At 39.9% G+C, this 18,092-nt stretch overlaps 1 protein-coding gene across 4 annotated transcripts in view; it reads left to right on the top strand.

Annotated features, from left to right (window-relative positions):
• The window catches only part of stab1 (stabilin 1), a 60,878-nt gene that overhangs the window by 28,987 nt on the left and 13,799 nt on the right, over positions 1 to 18,092 (top strand). For all 4 annotated transcript variants that reach the window (XR_013131839.1, XM_077009173.1, XM_077009165.1 and 1 more), the window contains 24 exons: positions 2,452 to 2,556; positions 2,643 to 2,777; positions 2,916 to 3,044; positions 3,919 to 3,972; positions 4,283 to 4,396; positions 5,016 to 5,211; positions 5,558 to 5,653; positions 5,795 to 5,840; positions 6,186 to 6,268; positions 6,359 to 6,484; positions 6,875 to 6,948; positions 7,169 to 7,240; positions 9,261 to 9,380; positions 9,516 to 9,563; positions 9,671 to 9,751; positions 10,014 to 10,160; positions 12,044 to 12,178; positions 12,262 to 12,321; positions 12,574 to 12,750; positions 13,344 to 13,430; positions 13,563 to 13,709; positions 13,807 to 13,863; positions 14,400 to 14,592; positions 14,709 to 14,858. Coding sequence is in view for 3 of the 4 variants with exons in the window: in XM_077009173.1 (XP_076865288.1) it covers positions 2,452 to 2,556; positions 2,643 to 2,777; positions 2,916 to 3,044; positions 3,919 to 3,972; positions 4,283 to 4,396; positions 5,016 to 5,211; positions 5,558 to 5,653; positions 5,795 to 5,840; positions 6,186 to 6,268; positions 6,359 to 6,484; positions 6,875 to 6,948; positions 7,169 to 7,240; positions 9,261 to 9,380; positions 9,516 to 9,563; positions 9,671 to 9,751; positions 10,014 to 10,160; positions 12,044 to 12,178; positions 12,262 to 12,321; positions 12,574 to 12,750; positions 13,344 to 13,430; positions 13,563 to 13,709; positions 13,807 to 13,863; positions 14,400 to 14,592; positions 14,709 to 14,858 (2,632 nt within the window). In the remaining variant the exon portion in view is untranslated. The remainder of the gene's footprint in view (positions 1 to 2,451; positions 2,557 to 2,642; positions 2,778 to 2,915; positions 3,045 to 3,918; positions 3,973 to 4,282; positions 4,397 to 5,015; positions 5,212 to 5,557; positions 5,654 to 5,794; positions 5,841 to 6,185; positions 6,269 to 6,358; positions 6,485 to 6,874; positions 6,949 to 7,168; positions 7,241 to 9,260; positions 9,381 to 9,515; positions 9,564 to 9,670; positions 9,752 to 10,013; positions 10,161 to 12,043; positions 12,179 to 12,261; positions 12,322 to 12,573; positions 12,751 to 13,343; positions 13,431 to 13,562; positions 13,710 to 13,806; positions 13,864 to 14,399; positions 14,593 to 14,708; positions 14,859 to 18,092) is intronic.

The raw sequence follows: 18,092 nt of genomic DNA, 5'->3' as shown, positions 1-18,092 counted from the left end.
AATGCCCACAGGATCCCACAGAACTTGATAGATTTAAAGATGGAACAATCTCATCCTTTTAGAAAAAAGTGCACCAGATTACGACCTGATTATGAGACAATGGAAAGAGCGCGCGCAAGGCAAGGCCACGCAATTGCCTTTCCGTTCTGGGACTCAGAAGTTTAAATTTCTGCCCACATTTAATTTTTCACCATCAATATTTTTTACTCAGTAATGTGAGGGCGTTCAAATGTAGTGAAGTAAAACTACTTGGGTCAAAATTTACTCGAGTAAAAGTAAAAATTACATATTTCAAAAACTACTCAGAAAATTACAAATTACTCATAAAAAGTACTCAATTACAGTAATGTGAGTAAATGTAATTAGTTACTTTCCACCCCTGGTTCTGGTTGGGGCTGTTTTGAACTGTTCCTTGATCTTCATGTTGTATTGTGTCCCTTGAAATACACTTAGTAGCCAGGAAAGTGCTCAGACACAAATATGTAAAACTTCAGCCACACACAGGGTGATCCTTACGTCTTTATGAGTAATTTAGAAATTTAAAAATGTTTGCTCTCTATACAACACCTGGCACAAAGTATGGAATCAACAGTCTGGGATGAACACTCATTGAGACATTTTATTCTGTAGAACAAACTCAGATCAAAAACATGATGCAATAATAAGGTCATTCCAAAGTGCAACTTGATGGCTTTCAGAAACACTAAAAGAAATAAAAAAAAACATTGTGGAAACAGTAAATGTTACTTTTATTGAGCAAGCACAGACAAAAAAATATGGAATCACTCAAATTGGAGGTAGAAAATAAGGACACACCCAGTCAATTTCCTTTCCCTAAATGGACACACCTGCCTCAGATTAGATCTGCTCGTTAGTCTGCAGTTAAAAACACCTGCAGTCATGACACCTTGGAGGGCTGCTGGACGAAGTGGAGTGGCAAGAACCACGGATCCAACAAGAGAAACTTCTCTAGAAACAAAAGGGAGGATTGTGAAACTTCTTGAAGAAGGTAACTCTTCACGCATGGTTGCTAAAGATGTGGGCTGTTCACAGTCAGCTGTATCCAAGATATGGACCAAATACAATCAGCATGTTAAAGTTAAAGCCAAGCGTACTGGTAGACCAACAAAGACCTCAAAGCATCAAGACAAAGAACTTAAGGCCATTTGTCTTGAAAACTGAAAAAGTACAACTAAACAGATGAGGCATAAATGGGAGGAAGCTGGAGCCAATGTATGTGACCGAACTGTAAAGGAAATGGGATTTCAATACAGGAAAGCTAAAAGAAAACCATCACTGACACCTAAACAAAAGAACAAGACTGCAATGGGCTAAGGATAGGCAATCGTGGATGACTGGATAAAAGTTATCTTCAGTGATGAGTCAAGAATCTGCATGGGACAAGGTGATGATGCTGGAAGTTTAGTTTGGTCCCATTCCAGTGAGATTTATAAAGAGCACTGCCTGAAGAAAACAACCAAATTTCCACAGTCCTTGATGATATGGGGCTGCATGTCAGGCAAAGGCACTGGGGAGATGACTGTGGTTAATTTAATGCACAAGTTTACATTGACATTTTGGACAGTTTTCTCATCCCTTCAATTGAACAGATGTTTGGAGATTTTTCCAAGATGACAATGCATCGTGCCATAGGGCAAAACGAGTGAAGAAATTCCTTGGAGAAAGATACATTCAGTCGATGTCATGGCCTGCAAATAATCCAGATCTCAACCCAACTGAAAAGAATGGTCCACAAGAAGGCTCCGACCTGCAAAGAGAGTTGGCACCAAATTGATGAATACTGTTTGTCACACATCAAGTCCATGCCTCAGAGACCAGAAGCCGTTATAAAAGCCAAAGGTGGTACAACTAAATACTAGTGATGTATTTTGAATGTTCTTTTGTTTTTCATAATTCCATATTTCTTTCCTCAGAATTGAGTGATTCCAAATTTGTTTCACTGTGCTTGCTCAATAAAAGTAACATTTACTTTGTTTCCACAATATTTTAAAATTTATTTTAGTGTTTCTGAAAGCCAACAAGTTGCACTTTGGAATGACCTTATTATTGCATCATGTTTTTGATCTGCGTTTGTTCTACAGAATAAAATGCCTGAATGAGTGTTCAACCCAGACTGGTGATTCTATACTTTTTGCCAGGGGTTGTATTATAGAATTATATTTTCACTATATATGTTGCTTGAAGATATATGTTGCATATGATTTTTTTTTGCAGCTGCTAGTATTCTTAAAGATTTTAGAATCATGCCTTTCAGTTTTAGTATGGCTCTGCATATCTTTTTGTGTTTCCCTAATGTAAGACACCCGATTCAGCTCATTAAGAAACTATCCAGGCTTCCTCGCAGTGTACTAGAACAGAGAAACCTGGGAATTGCTGGAGTCAGTGATCTGCTTCTGTTTCTAAATAAGAAAATATTTTTTTTTTTGGTAGCTGTACAACTTTCCAGATAGCATCCCCTCAAAGGATTACACCATGTTTGTTCCATACGACAGTGCAGTTGAGAAGTACCTGAAGATCACAAATTCTACACACCTGGTAAGGTGTCAAATGAGCTGTCTAGTTTCATGATGATCTCAGATGCATCACGCAAAGCTGGTATTGATGTGCTTTTGTTCTAATAGGATGAAAATGTTGTGAAATACCATATAATTCCAAAAGAACAACTGTTTCCTCAACACTTGACTGATGGAACGTTGAAAAGTACACTTCTAGGGAGTGGCTATCAAATCATGATTCATGTAAATAGTAACAATGAGGTATACACATTTTTCTATTTGTATGGAAATTAAGCAATGTCTGCAAGAATTAAAACTGATCAAACTTTTTGTTTGGAACAAATATTTGCATATATTAAAAGTGCATGTTTATGAATGATGAATATGACTCTCCTCTAGACACTGGCTAATGACGTACCTTTGGATGGAAACTTCACTGAAACCCAACATGGTGTTGTTATTGGTATCCCTCGTGTTTTAGAGATTCACAAAAACCACTGCAGCAAAGACGTGTTTCTGAAAGTCTTGGTATGTCTTACACTGCTCATCAAAAAACACCCAGAATTAGTGGCAGTAGTACCAGAAATACGGGACAGTGTTACAGTGTTCCTGACAGGACAGTAGGCTCCTGAATACCACCATATAATGGAAACAAATGTTGTTTGTGTGTGTGTGTGTGTGTGTGTGTGTGTGTGTGTGTGTGTTTATTAATTAATTGAAATATATATATATATATATATATATATATATATATTTTTTTTGGGGGGGGGGGGGTTAAATATACAAACATAATCTCTAATAGAGTGCAACACAAGGCAGCCAAGCTGAAAACTATAATATATTGCTAATGCACTGACGTAATCGTCTTTACTCTTTAATCTTTCTTCTTTATATGGTAAGACCTGATGAAGAACAGAATGCACACATAAGCCTCTAGATCTTCTGGGACTGCGGCTCCCGGCTTGCTTTAGTATAGTGGGTCATTGTTTCCCTGAACGCTGTGTACAGAATGTGTGGATTGTCTAATCTGTCTCAGTCTGGTTCTTGTGGATGGCTGCTCGCATGACTGTGGAGGAACCAAAGTTAGATATGAAACCAATACATGTTTTATGCCAGACTGCCTGACGATAATTCTCATAATAATCAGAGGATGTAGTGTCATTCATCTGTTTTCATGCTTGCATTTGTGAACCTGTAACAGAATGCATTTCTGAAAATGAAGTCATTTCTCTGCTCATTTTATAGCAAACATTACACTAATTATGGTTGCTTAAGGAATTTGATTATTATTTTTCATGTTATTATTTTCTTAATAGGATATGAACTCCTAATATCAGTAATTGTAGAACATGTACTTACACAAGGAGTAAAATCATTTTTTGATGTTGTTTGGTCCTCACAGGGAAGGTGTGGTCCATGCAGTGCATCTCCAAAATGCACTTACAGTGCAACGCCCGTAAGACCATCATGTCTGCACTTTTACACGTCCTTATCGTGGGTGTAGGTCCTATAAGAACCTTATCTCGCCATGGTTTCTCCTCTCTGACACACCTGATTCATCAGTTAATCCTGTCATGGCTCAAATGGGAGGGGTCAGAACGAGCAACACCCTCAACTATGCATTGCATAGGTCACAGGGGACTGACACTGAACACTATTGCTGCTTACTGCTGAGTCGTGGTTTTGTTGTCTTGGTAACCTTTTGTCTTACTGTCTCAGTGTTGTTTGTGTTTGTTTTTTAATTGTGTAACATATTTTTGTTTAAGACGAAGGACAAATTCCCTGAAAATATGAAATCCAACTGTAGATACAGGACAAAAGTAGGAAAAAAGAGAATATTGGTGGATGGCTGCATGATTGACTGCATACGAACTACAACGGTATGTTAATGTCCTCCAGTTTTTTGTATTTGTCTTTCTAGTTGAAAACACTTTTCATGGCAGCACAAAGAACTAGTGGCTGGCCTAGTGTGGAGGTATTGGTGTAGTGGGTAACAGTGTGGGTTGGTTAGTGTAGCGGGTAACAGTGTGGAGGGGTTGGCGTAGCGGGTAACAGTGTGGAGGGGTTGGTGTAGTGGGTGTAACGGGTAACAGTGTGGGTTGGTTGGTGTAGCGGGTAACAGTGTGGAGGGGTTGGCGTAGCGGGTAACAGTGTGGAGGGGTTGGTGTAGCGGGTGTAACGGGTAACAGTGTGGGTTGGTTGGTGTAGCGGGTAACAGTGTGGAGGGGTTGGCGTAGCGGGTAACAGTGTGGAGGGGTTGGTGTAGCGGGTGTAACGGGTAACAGTGTTGGCGTGTGCGTTGTGTACGGGGGTTAAAACCTCATCCTGGCAGGAGCTCTGTGCTGTACCAGTAAAAGCGATTGGGCAACACTCTTAATGTTACACCTGCCTGCTTTTGTAATATGCTTGAAATTGTAAGTGGCTTTGGATAATAGTGAGAGCCGAATGCATAAAATGTAACCGTTAAGAACTGGACGCGGGTGTTCCCGTCTGCTGTAGGACCACTCCTGTTGTCCAGGGTACTTTGGGCACGACTGCTTTAAGTGTCCTGGGACGGTGGACAACTGGTGTTCCAACAACGGCCAATGCCAGGATGGCCTTTTTGGCAATGGCACATGTCTCTGTAATGAAGGTTTCCATGGCACTGCGTGCGAGATGTGTGAGGCTGGGAGATATGGTGAAGACTGCAAATCAGGTGACTTCCCTTTCCTGCCCCTCTGGACTCCGATATGGATGGCAAGGGTCTGCTTTGATCATTTGAAAATAATTCTGCTTCTGTTGTTTGTTACTTGGTTAACGCTGTTTACGGTACAGAGGCTAACGTGAATCACGTGGCTGCCAGGGGGTCAGTGCTGTCCAACGAGCACATTCGTACCCAACTAAAGCCATTCTGTTTTGAGGAATCACATTCACCTTTTCGCTTGCTTATCGTAACATTGGAATGCCTTTTAAGCTGTGATGTCCTTTTATGTAAAAAGTACAAAAGAGTTCAAATTGGCATATATATGGGAGAGATCATGTTTCATTACTGTGCTTTACAGAATGTCATTGTGAACATGGAAAATGTCTGGATGGCATGGGTGGTAATGGTCAGTGTGTTTGCGACAAGGGCTGGAAGGGACTGAGCTGCTCTGTAGGTCAGTGTGACAAATGACCCCAATAAAGATCACAAGATCAAATGGATTTGGATAAATGCCATTTGCTGAACCCTTGAATCCTGCATGTATATATTCCTGCATGTATATAATGCTGCCAATTCCCTCCCCTCCCCTCCCCAGAAATCGTTAATGATGAATGTGGAGGCATTTGTGATGAAAATGCCAAGTAAGTATTGTACTGTGTGTTGTACTGTGTTTGCGTGAGCCCCAGGGAGAGCTGTAGCTGTGTTTTTGTACTGTGTTTGCATGAGCCCCAGCTATAGCTGTGTTTTTGTACTGTTTGCATGAGCCCCAGCTGTAGCTGTGAGTTTGTACTGTGTTTGCGTGAGCCCCAGCTGTAGCTGTGTTTTTGTACTGTGTTTGCGTGAGCCCCAGCTGTAGCTGTGTTTTTGTACTGTGTTTGCGTGAGCCCCAGCTGTAGCTGTGATTTTGTACTGTGTTTACATGAGCCCCAGCTGTAGCTGTGATTTTGTACTGTGTTTGCGTAGCTGTAGCTGTGTTCTTTCTGTAGCTGTATTTCAGCAGATGTTTTGGGAGAAAAAGCTGCATGTTTCTGCGCTGCAGGTTACCAGGGAAACGGAACCTTCTGCAAAGGTGCCTTTTCTATAGTTTTATGAGAATTTTTAGAAAACATATGTTATATTTTTACAGTTTAATGCTTTGGAAATATCTTGATGTTCACAGAAATCGACTTGTGTGCCACTCATAATGGAGGATGCTCTGAGCATGCAACTTGCATGAAAACCTCCCCGGGGGAGAGGAGCTGCACGTGTCATGATGACTACACAGGAGACGGCATTGTGTGTTTACGTAAGGGTGAAAACATCATCAAGTCATCAGTTTTGAAGAATCTGAAACCTGGTAGTTAGTGCAGCATTATATTTTAACACCTAGCATTGATTCGGGACCCTTGCAGAGATTTTTTGTGTGTACAGTATTGACGGGTTTGTGTGTATGGTATTGACGATTTGCATGTACGGTATTGACGAGTTTCTGTGTTTGATATTGATGGGTGTGTGTATGGTATTGATGAGTTTATGTGGTCAATATTGACTTGTGTTTGTGTGTGCAGTATTGACGGCTTTGTCTTCCAGTACTTTCTAGTGGTTATTTGGGGGTTTTTACCTCTCAGCACAAAGGCCTAAGCCTAAAGCCAACCAGTTATGGTCATATGATTCTACTGTGTTTTTTCTTTAAAAGAGCAAGACCCATGCCTGGTTAATAATGGAGGATGTTCTGCAAATGCAGAATGCATAAAAACTGGACCAAACACAGTAAATAGTGTTTATTTATTATTTCAGTATTGATAAGAATGGTAAACAATTGTTAATGGTATTAGATTAAGATACCTCAGTGGTGAAAGCAACACTTTACATTTAACAAACCTTAGCTTTCTTTTGTTAACCATATCAGAAATTCTTTTGTGTCTAAACTGCACCTGTGGATTAAGAAAGTATGACGTGGGAGCCTGACTGCTATATTCTCTTATTCCAGGCTGCTTGTGTTTGCAAAACTGGCTTCATTGATCGAGGACGTATATGTACTCCGATTAACCTGTGTTTAAAGGTACGAGACAGTCCATGAAAACACATGCTAGGGTAAATGAAGGCCATCTAACAGGGTAACAGAAAGAACTAGTAGCTGTAAGCTCCAGGGTCTTCACTTCTTTAGGGTAATATAATGCAGCACAATTGATGTAAATGCTGAGAAGACTGAGCTTTATTGAGGGCAAATCCATAATCAAAATCCATAGTTCATTCCAAGGTCAAAAACCCATAATATCCATGAACAGATACATAACCAGAATGCATAAGTTCTGTTAAGGCTAATGAACAGAACACAAAGGTAAAAACACAAACAGTAAAGAAACAAACAGGCTACAAGGCAGAAAATGAACAAACATTTAGACAATGAGAATGTAAATAACACATAAAGGTGACTTAAATACATGGGCTAACAATAATAAAACAAGGAACACCTAAAACTAATAAGGGGCAGAAACTAATTTTTCTTAATTTCCCTGAGGGAAACCTCCCAAAGGGATCAATAAAGATCTATCTATCTATCTATCTATCTAAGAACTAATCTTTTGGTGGTTGGAGTCTTCGTACATTAACGTAACCTCATAGTATGAGCTGCATTTGTTGCAAACTAGATATTATACTGCATACTACTACGAGTACTACTACAGTGTCCAGTACACAGTATAAATTAAATGTAGTATACAGTATGTAGTAGTCTATTTTGAACAGAGCCAATGGGAAGTAAAACAGGAACATGAGGAACAGGTTAGCAATTCTTTAAAAGTCAGACAAAATGATTTTCTCATTTTTTTTTTCACATTTTGTTCTAACCACAGCAGAAAGACAAAAAGTTGGTTGGTACTTTTTAAACTATTCATTAACACGTTTTAAAGGTGTTATCTATATAACACATTGGGAACACATAAATATTACATAACACATCCATTTTCATGTCAAGCCTTGAATATCAAACACAAACAGGGCCTCAAAACACACAGACTCCTGCTTATGTGAACATACCTGAGAAGCGTCTTGGAGGACTCGTCTCAAGTGCAGATGGGTGTCAGGTCTCCAAGTGTGAGACACCAGGACAAACTGCAAGAACCACCAACTGATCTGATGATCCAAGTGTAGAACAGCTGGAGAGCTTTTAAAACAGCAGCTAAACAGCAGGTCCAGGAACCAGCACTAACTGGACCTAGACAGCTACAGGAGTAGGTAATTCAAAGAGAAAACTGGAAGGCCCAAGACAGGATAAGCACTGCTGCTCTCGGGGTTAGGGGGGAGATCAGAACACAAACACTGAGGCTGTCAGGGAAGGCAGACTTGAAATGCCAGAGCAAATGGAAAAGAAAACTCACCAAAGATCTGAGCAGGCTAGAGATGGAGGAAGGAATCTCAGGAGTTGGGGAAACTCTAGCAAGGGGTTGAGGAAAAGGACAGGGTCTGTAACTGAAACATGGGCCATGAGGTCTATAACTGAAACACAGGCCTTGGCTTTGGCCGAAACACTGAATAATAAGGAACGAGCAGAGGAGAGCACGTGAGTTGCTCTTAAGTGGTAAGGATGGCAGGTGTGACTAATTGCCCTGATTGCCTGGAGCTGCCCTGTGTCCCCCTCTGGTAGCCAAAATTGGCATGACAGTTAGCTCTCTTATGTTATAGCATATTTATTGAAGATGTTATTAATATGTTATCTAAACACCTTTCATGTAAACAGTTACCATGTTTTCTATCTTTTGCATATTGCGAGGCCTTCATTTATTAAGTAGACTGGGGAAATTAGTAATTTTCACAGATTCCTATTTTGGTTTCACAAATTAATGTGGTCAGTGTTAACAGATTCGTATAGAGGTTAAATGTATTTGCTTGGCTATCAGGGACATTGGGAATAATTTCTCCAAGAGCAAAATGAAAGAACATATCACATTAGTTGCACATATTGTTTTAATTTGAACACAAAGCCTCTTATAAAATAAATGAGAGACAAGTCATAGTACATGGTTGAAATGTCTTTAGAGCTAACGATGTGCAACCCTAAGCTGTGTGGATCTGTGCTGCAGAATAACGGCGGGTGCAGCCTCAACGCTGTGTGCCGATTCACGGGGCCAGGGGAGAGGAACTGCTCCTGTCACTTAGGCTACAAAGGAGACGGCTTCCAGTGTGCTGGGACTGTCAGCAGAGTGAGTGACCTTCACAGAACGAAGAAGACGAATGTGGGGAAACAATAGGGAGTTGGGATAGTAATGGTCACAGACGAGGCCTTCTGACATGGTCTCTTTTACTTTTCATATGAACCCTTTAATTGGTTGAGCCAGGAACTCCTACACAAAGTGGGCGGAGCCTGGCTGCGGAGGAATATTGCTGTAAGCAAAAGCCACTTCACACAACCAGCTGCTTTACGTTTAACCATGACTGTTTCAAATATGTTTTAATTAAGATTTACAAATAACAGTAAACGATTTTTTTTTAGACGGCACAAGTCAGGGATTTGTTTGGTAAAGGGCCCTTCACCATATTCGTCCCTCACACAGACTACATTGCAAACGTCTCGGTATGATTTCCTCTTTAATGTTTCTAGTCAGTTACAAAAAGGGAATTTGGAGTGGATTTTACACTTCCATATGCCTTCATGTTGTTCAACCAAACAGTATGTGGACAATTGTATGAGTTGAAGTATTACACAATGCCCCAAATTAATAAGCAAAATATACTGTGTAAAAATGAATTATTGTCTACTCTTCTTAATATCAATACAACCAGTTGTTCTTGTTGACAGTGTGAAATAATTAATTGTTCTGCTCATATACATGCAGATAGAGCTGTGGTTGCAGAAAAACCGTGCCCCAGACCTGCTGAGGTACCACATTGTAGGTTGTCAAGAACTGTATGAATCAGATCTGAAATCTGTCACACGTGTGGTTGCTGCTTCTGGCCATGTACTGAACTTCAGTGTACAAGATGTAAGCAAAACTAAATATTTTGTGCAATTTTGTGCAATCAATTTCCTGGAAAACACCTTTTAATTGAGAATTCTATTATTTTACCACAATAAAATAGCAAAAAATATTTATGAAAGTGAATTTTATTATAATTTTCTACAAAGTTCAGCTCACATGAGATGAAAAATCAGATCGCTTTCAAGTGACCAACTGAAAAAGTTTGTACTCTACTGTGCACAAATTCCACATGGAGATGGGCATGTTTAAAAAGATCTCTAAATGATCTAGTACAAGATCTGATACAGCCATGTTATTAGGCATCGGTATAAAGGCAGAGAGAAATCTCTGGAAAAAATGATGTATTACTCATTTAAGCTCTGCAGATGTTATCTACAGTCATGACCAAAAGTTTTGAGAATGACACAAATATTATATTTTCACATGATCTGCTGTCCTCTGGTTTTTATGTGTATTTGTCAGATGTTTATCACATACAGAAATATAATTGCAATCATATTATGAGTAACAAAAGCTTTTATTGACAGTTAGAATGAGTTAATGCAGCAAGTCAATATTGGCAGTGTTGACCCTTCTTCAGGACCTCTGCAATTCTCCCTGGCATGCTCTCGATCAACTTCTGGACCAAATCCTGACTGATAGCAGTCCATTCTTGCACAAGCAATGCTTGCATTTTGTCAGAATGTGTAGGTTTTTGTTTGTCCACCCGTCTTATGATTGACCACAAGTTCTCAATAGGATTAAGATCTGGGGAGCAAGGTGCTCCATTATGCTGGAAAAGGCATTGTTGATCACCAAACTGCTCTTGGATGGTTGGGAGAAGTTGCTCTCGGAGGACATTCTGGTACCATTCTTTATTCATGGCTGTGTTTTTAAGCAAGACTGTGAGAGAGCTGATTCCCTTGGCTGAGAAGCAACCCCACACATGAATGGTTTCAGGATGCTTTACAGTTGGCATGAGACAAGACTGGTGGTAGCGCTCACCTCATCTTCTCCGAACAAGCTGTTTTCTAGATGTCCCAAACAATCGGAAAGGGGATTCATCAGAGAAAATGACTTCACCCCAGTCCTCAGCAGTCCACTCCCTCTACCTTTTGCAGAATATCAGTCTTTCCCTGATGTTTTTTCTGGACAGAAGTGGCTTCTTTGCTGATCTCCTTGAGACCAAGCCTTGTTCCAAGAGTCTCCGCCTCACAGTGCGTGCAGATGTATCTCACACCTCCCTGCTACCATTCCTGAGCAAGTTCTGCACTGCTGTTAGCCTGATCCTGCAGCTGAAACACTTTTAAGAGACGGTCCTGGCACTTGCTGGTCTTTCTTGGGCGCCCTGGAGCTTTTTTGGCAACAATGGAACCTCTCTCCTTAAAGTTCTTGATGATGAGATTGTTGACTGAGGTGCAATCTTTCTAGCTGCGATACTCTTCCCTGTTAGGCCATTTTTGTGCAGTTCAATGATGACTGCACGTGTTTCTTTAGAGATAACCATGAGAAACAATGATGCCAAGCACCAGCCTCCTTTTAAAGTGTCCAGTGGTGTCATTCTTACTTAATCATGACAGATTGATCTCCAGCCCTGTCCTCATCAATACCCACACCTGTGTTAATGGAGCAATCACTGAAACGATGTTAGCTGGTCCTTTTAAGGCAGGGCTGCAATGAAGTTGAAATGTGTTTTGGGGAATAAAGTTCATCTTCTAGGCAAATATTGACTTTGCAATAAAAGTCAAAAAACTGAAGTAGTAGACTTTGTAAAAATTAATATTTGTATCATTCTCAAAACATTTGGCCATGACTGTAATGCAGTAGTGACTTCACAAAATTAAAGCTTTTCCTCTTTATTCTTCCATTATATCTTATATCATTATCTAAAATATCTATTTTCCTAGGGTGTTGTATATATCAACAAGGACACAAAAATCATCACTAGTGATTTTGAATGTTCTAATGGAGTTATGCATTTCATCGACAAAGTCCTTCTCCCATATGAACTCACAAACCAGACTGCAAAGATTCAGACAAACGTATGCATCTTCACTCATTTAACAAAGTTCAACTATCAGAATCCTTTCCATTTCATAATTCAGTATTTATGTGTAAATTTCAGGAGAATCTGACTGCAGCTGCGGAAGCGTTTGGATACTCCATGTTCAGCAGGTTGATCCAGGTGAGCATGTCCTGCTCTGACCATTTTAGAACTGGAGTTAATCTGTTTTTCTTCTACAAATAAAGGCATTTAAAATTGTTAGACAGATCTCTGAATTATACCTCATTCCAGGAGTTAGGTTTAAGATGGAACCTCTTAAATGGTTGTAAGTCATTGCTAAAGCAACATGTTTTTGACTTGTATATATTCTTTATGTGAAATGTTTCTTCGTATATTCACACTTGATTCTCTTGAACTTTGGTTTGATGGCAGAACACGAACCTGATGGACATGGTCCAGCATGCAGCATTTCATCCATTCACTATGTTCTGGCCCACTGATGATGCCTTCAACAGTCTCCCAGATGAACAGAAGAACTGGCTGTACAGTGAGGACCACCGCGACAAGCTTGCGGCCTTCATGAAAGTTCACATCGTTCGTGACCAGCGGGTAAGTGAGATTATTTTGGCCTACCGTCATAGGTCAGTAGGGTGTAATGGAATATTTGATTAAAAAGACAGCTGACCCAAGGTCCTGAACTAAAATGCTGTCTCTGCTGTCCTCTAGTACTGAAACAGCAGTCTGTCCCCAACTACATCACGACTCAGAACTCTAAACTGAATTCACATTCTGAATTAACTTAGATCTTGGATTTTCAAACGATCACATAAGATATGTGAAATGATAACAGGGTCAATGTTACGGCTGTGTTTACTTTCTCAACCATAACCAAAACTGTCCATGACGGACATAACAACATTAGTTTGCACTTGCCTCAAATCTCAACCAATTTTTGTCTGGTACCTATCAGACCACAGCACCTAACCTTAAACATCCCTTTGATGCCAAACCAAAAATATATCATCCATATAATTGTTTTGCTTGTATTATCACGTACCCCTGTTATACTACTTTTTAATTGTCTACTTTGAATGACAAATTGTAGCCTACTTGCTCTACCACAGTATGTCATACAGTAGAGTAAGTTTGGTTGCATTTTAAGGTAATCCTGTTTATTGTCTTAATACTTTGTGATGTAATAGATGGTGGCTTGTTCCCTGCCGACTGAGCAATATGTCCGAACAATGTACGGGTCCAGACTGACATTTAGCTGCAACAAAAATTTGATCGTGAGTTTGTTCTTGTTTGACAAGCAAAAAACATTTTTATGTGCAGTTTGTTGTCAAATCTTAGCTCTTGAATGCATTATGTTCTAGAAGACCTCAAGCTGAATGAAATTTATTCTTGATTACAATTTTTAGGGTGAAATTTTAATTAATGGGAATGATGCAAAAATAGTAGAGCGCCACCTGCTCTTCAAGTCAGGGATTGCTTATGGGATTGACAAGGTGCTTGAACCACCTAACATAGGGGCGCACTGTGATGATTTTGCAATGACAGAGATTACGGTAAGAGAACTTTACAGTTATTGTTGATCATTATTAAAATTAAGCTGTTTAAAGTATATACAAAGTGTGTATATTTCAATGGCAACTATATGACCAGGGACGCTGTGGAACATGTCTCCGCCCACCCAGATGTCCCTTTGGAACCACGAAAACGGTAACCCATGTCATTCTTAGTTAAGTTACATTATTATTTTTTGCTTCAAAGACAGTAGTTCAGTACTACTCTTCCATCACCATGAAGAATGATGATCCAACGTGTCCTGTGCTGTCCTGTCGATCCCGCGCCTTCGCCATGCCCCTTTATTGTCCCTGAGAGTAAAGGCAGTGAATTTATACCTGTGCGTGTCTATTCTGTGTACTGAGGCACGTTCATGTGAAATGCATTACCTTTATTGCCTGGCTGATTTTTCTCATGAGTATTTTATGAGCAAAAACAGTGGCACAAAAATCTATATATTACAATGTGCTCACATTGAAAATGTGCTCCCATTACTGCCCCACAATGGGCGTAATCAGTTTAAACATTCAAGTTTGGCTAAACCTTGCTGAAGAACCATCCTACTGCCTTTCATGAATAGTATCATAGGCATAAGAGCTGTGGTTGGGAAATGGTAGAGAAATCAGGTTTTCATATCTCAGGGTGTGACATAAAAAATTGGACTGAATTTCTGTGCCAATGTTTCTCCAAAGAACATAACCAGGATTTGCAAGCCGCGTTGGGACTACGGGTATAGACGCCATGTTGGCTTTGCCCACTATAGTTACTCACATTTTGAGGACCAGTTCCCCTCTCACTTTGGCAGCACTGGCTGCAGCCAAGTGTGCATGAAAGCGTCATGGATTTCAAAATGCTGCAAGAACCACTATGGAAGAGACTGTGAAGGTGAGAATGGAGAATGTTCTCCACTCTGTTCAGAACCGTGCAGTAACAGAGACTGATGATTTGAGAAGTATTAAAACATGATAGTAATGTGACTGTATTGTATGCTTTTGTTGTAGTGTGTCCTGGGGGCTTGGAGACACCCTGTGGAGGACACGGAGAGTGTGATGATGGGAAGAATGGGCTTGGAACTTGTAAATGTTATCCTGGCTTTATTGGCACAGCGTGTGGACAGTGTGAGGCAAACCATTATGGTTCTAACTGCACAGGTACCATAAACAAAGGCTACACCTTCAGTGGTTTCTATACAAAATTCAGTTGCATGTCATAGACTCATAGACCCGAGATTTAATGGCATTTACACACACCTTATATATATATATATATATATATATATATATATATATATATACACACACTAGGGGTGGGCATAGATTAATTTTTTTAATCTAGATTGATCTCACTGAAATCTTGAAATTAATCTAGATTAATCTAGATTAATCTATATTAAAATGGCTCATATGCGTGCTACCCAAGTAATGACTAAAAGTCAGTTTTTGAGATAGGGTTTCTTAATACAGAGGGTGCATTAGACCAGGGGCTCATCTCCTGTTTCCAAAATGCATCAATGACTGCTTGAGGAACCTGTTCTACTTTGATACTTGAAGAAAAAACATGCTCAATAAAATGTAGGCTACTCGTTTATTCAGTTAAACATGAATTTGTAAGCCTACATACTGTACATTAAAAGGGGTTGATAACATGTTTATTCAGCTAAACATGATATTTGAAATGTAAGCTAACATTTAGTACATTTAACCTCACGGATGTAATTTAGGGGGGACTTTTTCAAAAGCCAGTTTTGGTCCTCTGCAGTTTTAATGGTTAAAAAGAAATATTTAAATAGCGACAAATCTAGCACTAGGACCATGCAGAAAACGACCGCTCTGAGCTCCGCTCCGGTAACACTTTACGTTCCTAAAAATGAATTTTCCATGAAGCAAACCTGGCGACTTCGTGGCCGCATCCATATAAACACACATACGATTTGTAATTCACAGGTTTGAAAACTCGTTCTCGCCCCTACTGTGCAATTTGGTTAGGAATACAGCCGAACTAAACTATCAAGTTGAAAGTCATCATAGTTTGCTTACCCATTTTGACCCAGTTCCCAACCCAACTTTAAGAATAGATTAACGGCGATAATTTTTATATCGCCTGATAAGAGTATCAAATTAACGAACGCCGTTAACGCCGTTAACGGCCCACCACTAATATATACACACACACTACCGTTCAAAAGTTTGGGGTCACCTAGACAATTTTGTGATTTCCCTGAAATCTCATACTTTTATTTATCAAATGAGTTGCAAAATGAATAGAAATATAGTCCAGACATTGACAAGGTAGAAATAATGTTTTTTTTTTTTTTTAATAATTTTCTACTTTAAACTTTGCTTTTGTCAAAAAATGCTCCCTTAGCAGCAATTACAGCATTGCAGACCTTTGGCATTCTAGCTGTTAATTTGCTGAGGTAATCTGGAGAAATTTCACCCCATGCTTCCAGAAGCAGCTCCCACAAGTTTGATTGGGTTAATGGGCACTTTTTTCGTACCATACGGTCAAGCTGCTCCCACGACAGCTCAATGGGGTTGAGATCTGGTGACTGCGCTGGCCACTCCATTACCGATAAAACACCAGCTGCCTGCTTCTTCTCTAAATAGTTTGTGCATAATTTGGAGGTGTGCTTTGGGTCATTGTCCTGTTGCAGGATGAAATTGGCTCCAATCAAGCGCTGTCCACAGGGTATGGCATGGTGTTGCAAAATGGAGTGATAGCCTTCCTTATTCAAAATCCCTTTTACCTTGTTCAAATCTCCCACTTTACCAACCCCAGACCATCACATTACCCCCACCATGTTTGACAGATGGTGTCAGGTGCTCTTCCAGCATCTTTTCAGTTGTTCTGCGTCTCACAAATGTTCGTCTGTGTGATCCAAACACCTCAAACTTTGATTCATCTGTCCATAACACTTTTTTTCCAATCTTCATCTGTCCAATGTCTGTGTTCTTTTGCCCATATTAATCTTTTTCTTTTATTAGCCAGATATGGCTTTTTCTTTGCCACTCTGCCCTGAAGGCCAGCATCCCGGAGTCGCCTCTTCACTGTATACGTTGACACTGGCGTTTTGCGGATACTATTTAATGAAGCTGCCAGTTGAGGACCTGTGAGGCGTCGATTTCTCAAACTGGAAACTCTAATTTACTTGTCTTCTTGCTCAGTTGTGCAGCGGGGCCTTCCACTTCTCCTTCTACTCTGGTTAGAGCCTGTCTGTGCTCTCCTCTGAAGGGAGTAGTACACACCATTGTAGGAAATTTTCAGTTTCTTAGCAATGTCTCGCATGGAATAGACTTCATTTCTCAGAACAACAATTGTAATGCTCCAGATTCTCAACTAGCTCAAAGGAAGGTCAGTTTTATAGCTTCTCTAATCAGCAAAACTGTTTTCAGCTGTGCTAACCTACTTGCACAAGGGTTTTCAAGGGTTTTCTAAATATCCTATAGCCTCCTTACAGTGTTAGCAAACACAATGTACCATTAGAACACTGGAGTGATGGTTGTTGGAAATAGGTCTCCATACATCTATGTAGATATTGCATTAAAAACCAGATGTTTACAGCTAGAATAGTCATTTACCACATTAATAATGTATACAGTGTATTTTTGATGCATTTAATGTTAGCTAAATTGAAAAAAAAAACTGCTTTTCTTTCAAAAATAAAAACATTTCTAAGTGACCCCAAACTTTTGAATGGTAGTGTATGTATATATATATATATATATATATATACAGTGGGGAAAATAAGTATTTAGTCAGTCACCAATTGTGCAAGTTCTCCCACTTAAAAAGATGAGAGAGGCCGGTAATTGACATCATAGGTAGACCTCAACTATGAGAGACAAAATGTGAGAAAATCATTTTGTCTGACTTTTAAAGAATTTATTTGCAAATAATGGAAAATAAGTATTTGGTCAATAACAAAAGTTAATCTCAATACTTTGTTGTATATCCTCTGTTGGCAATGACAGAGGTCAAATGTTTTCTGTAAGTCTTCACAAGGTTGGCACACACTGTTGCTGGTATGTTGGCCATACCATACAGATCTCCTCTAGAGCAGTGATGTTTTGGGGCTGTCGGCGGGCAACACGGACTTTTAACTCCCTCCAAAGGTTTTCGATGGGGTTGAGATCGGGAGACTGGCTAGGCCACTCCAGGACTTTGAAATGTTTCTTACAAAGCCACTCCTTTGTTGCCCTGTCAGTGTGCTTGGGATCATTGTCATGCTGAAAGACCCAGCCACGTTTCATCTTCATTGCCCTTGCTGATGGAAGGAGGTTTGCACCCAAAATCTCACAATACATGGCCCCATTCATTCTTTCATGTACACGGACCAGTCGTCCTGGTCCGTTTGCAGAGAAACAGCCCCAAAGCATGATGTTGCC

Source organism: Brachyhypopomus gauderio, chromosome 1 (genome assembly GCF_052324685.1).
Source record: "Brachyhypopomus gauderio isolate BG-103 chromosome 1, BGAUD_0.2, whole genome shotgun sequence".
Lineage (NCBI taxonomy): Eukaryota > Metazoa > Chordata > Actinopteri > Gymnotiformes > Hypopomidae > Brachyhypopomus > Brachyhypopomus gauderio.
This window is presented reverse-complemented; position numbering and strand designations above follow the sequence as displayed.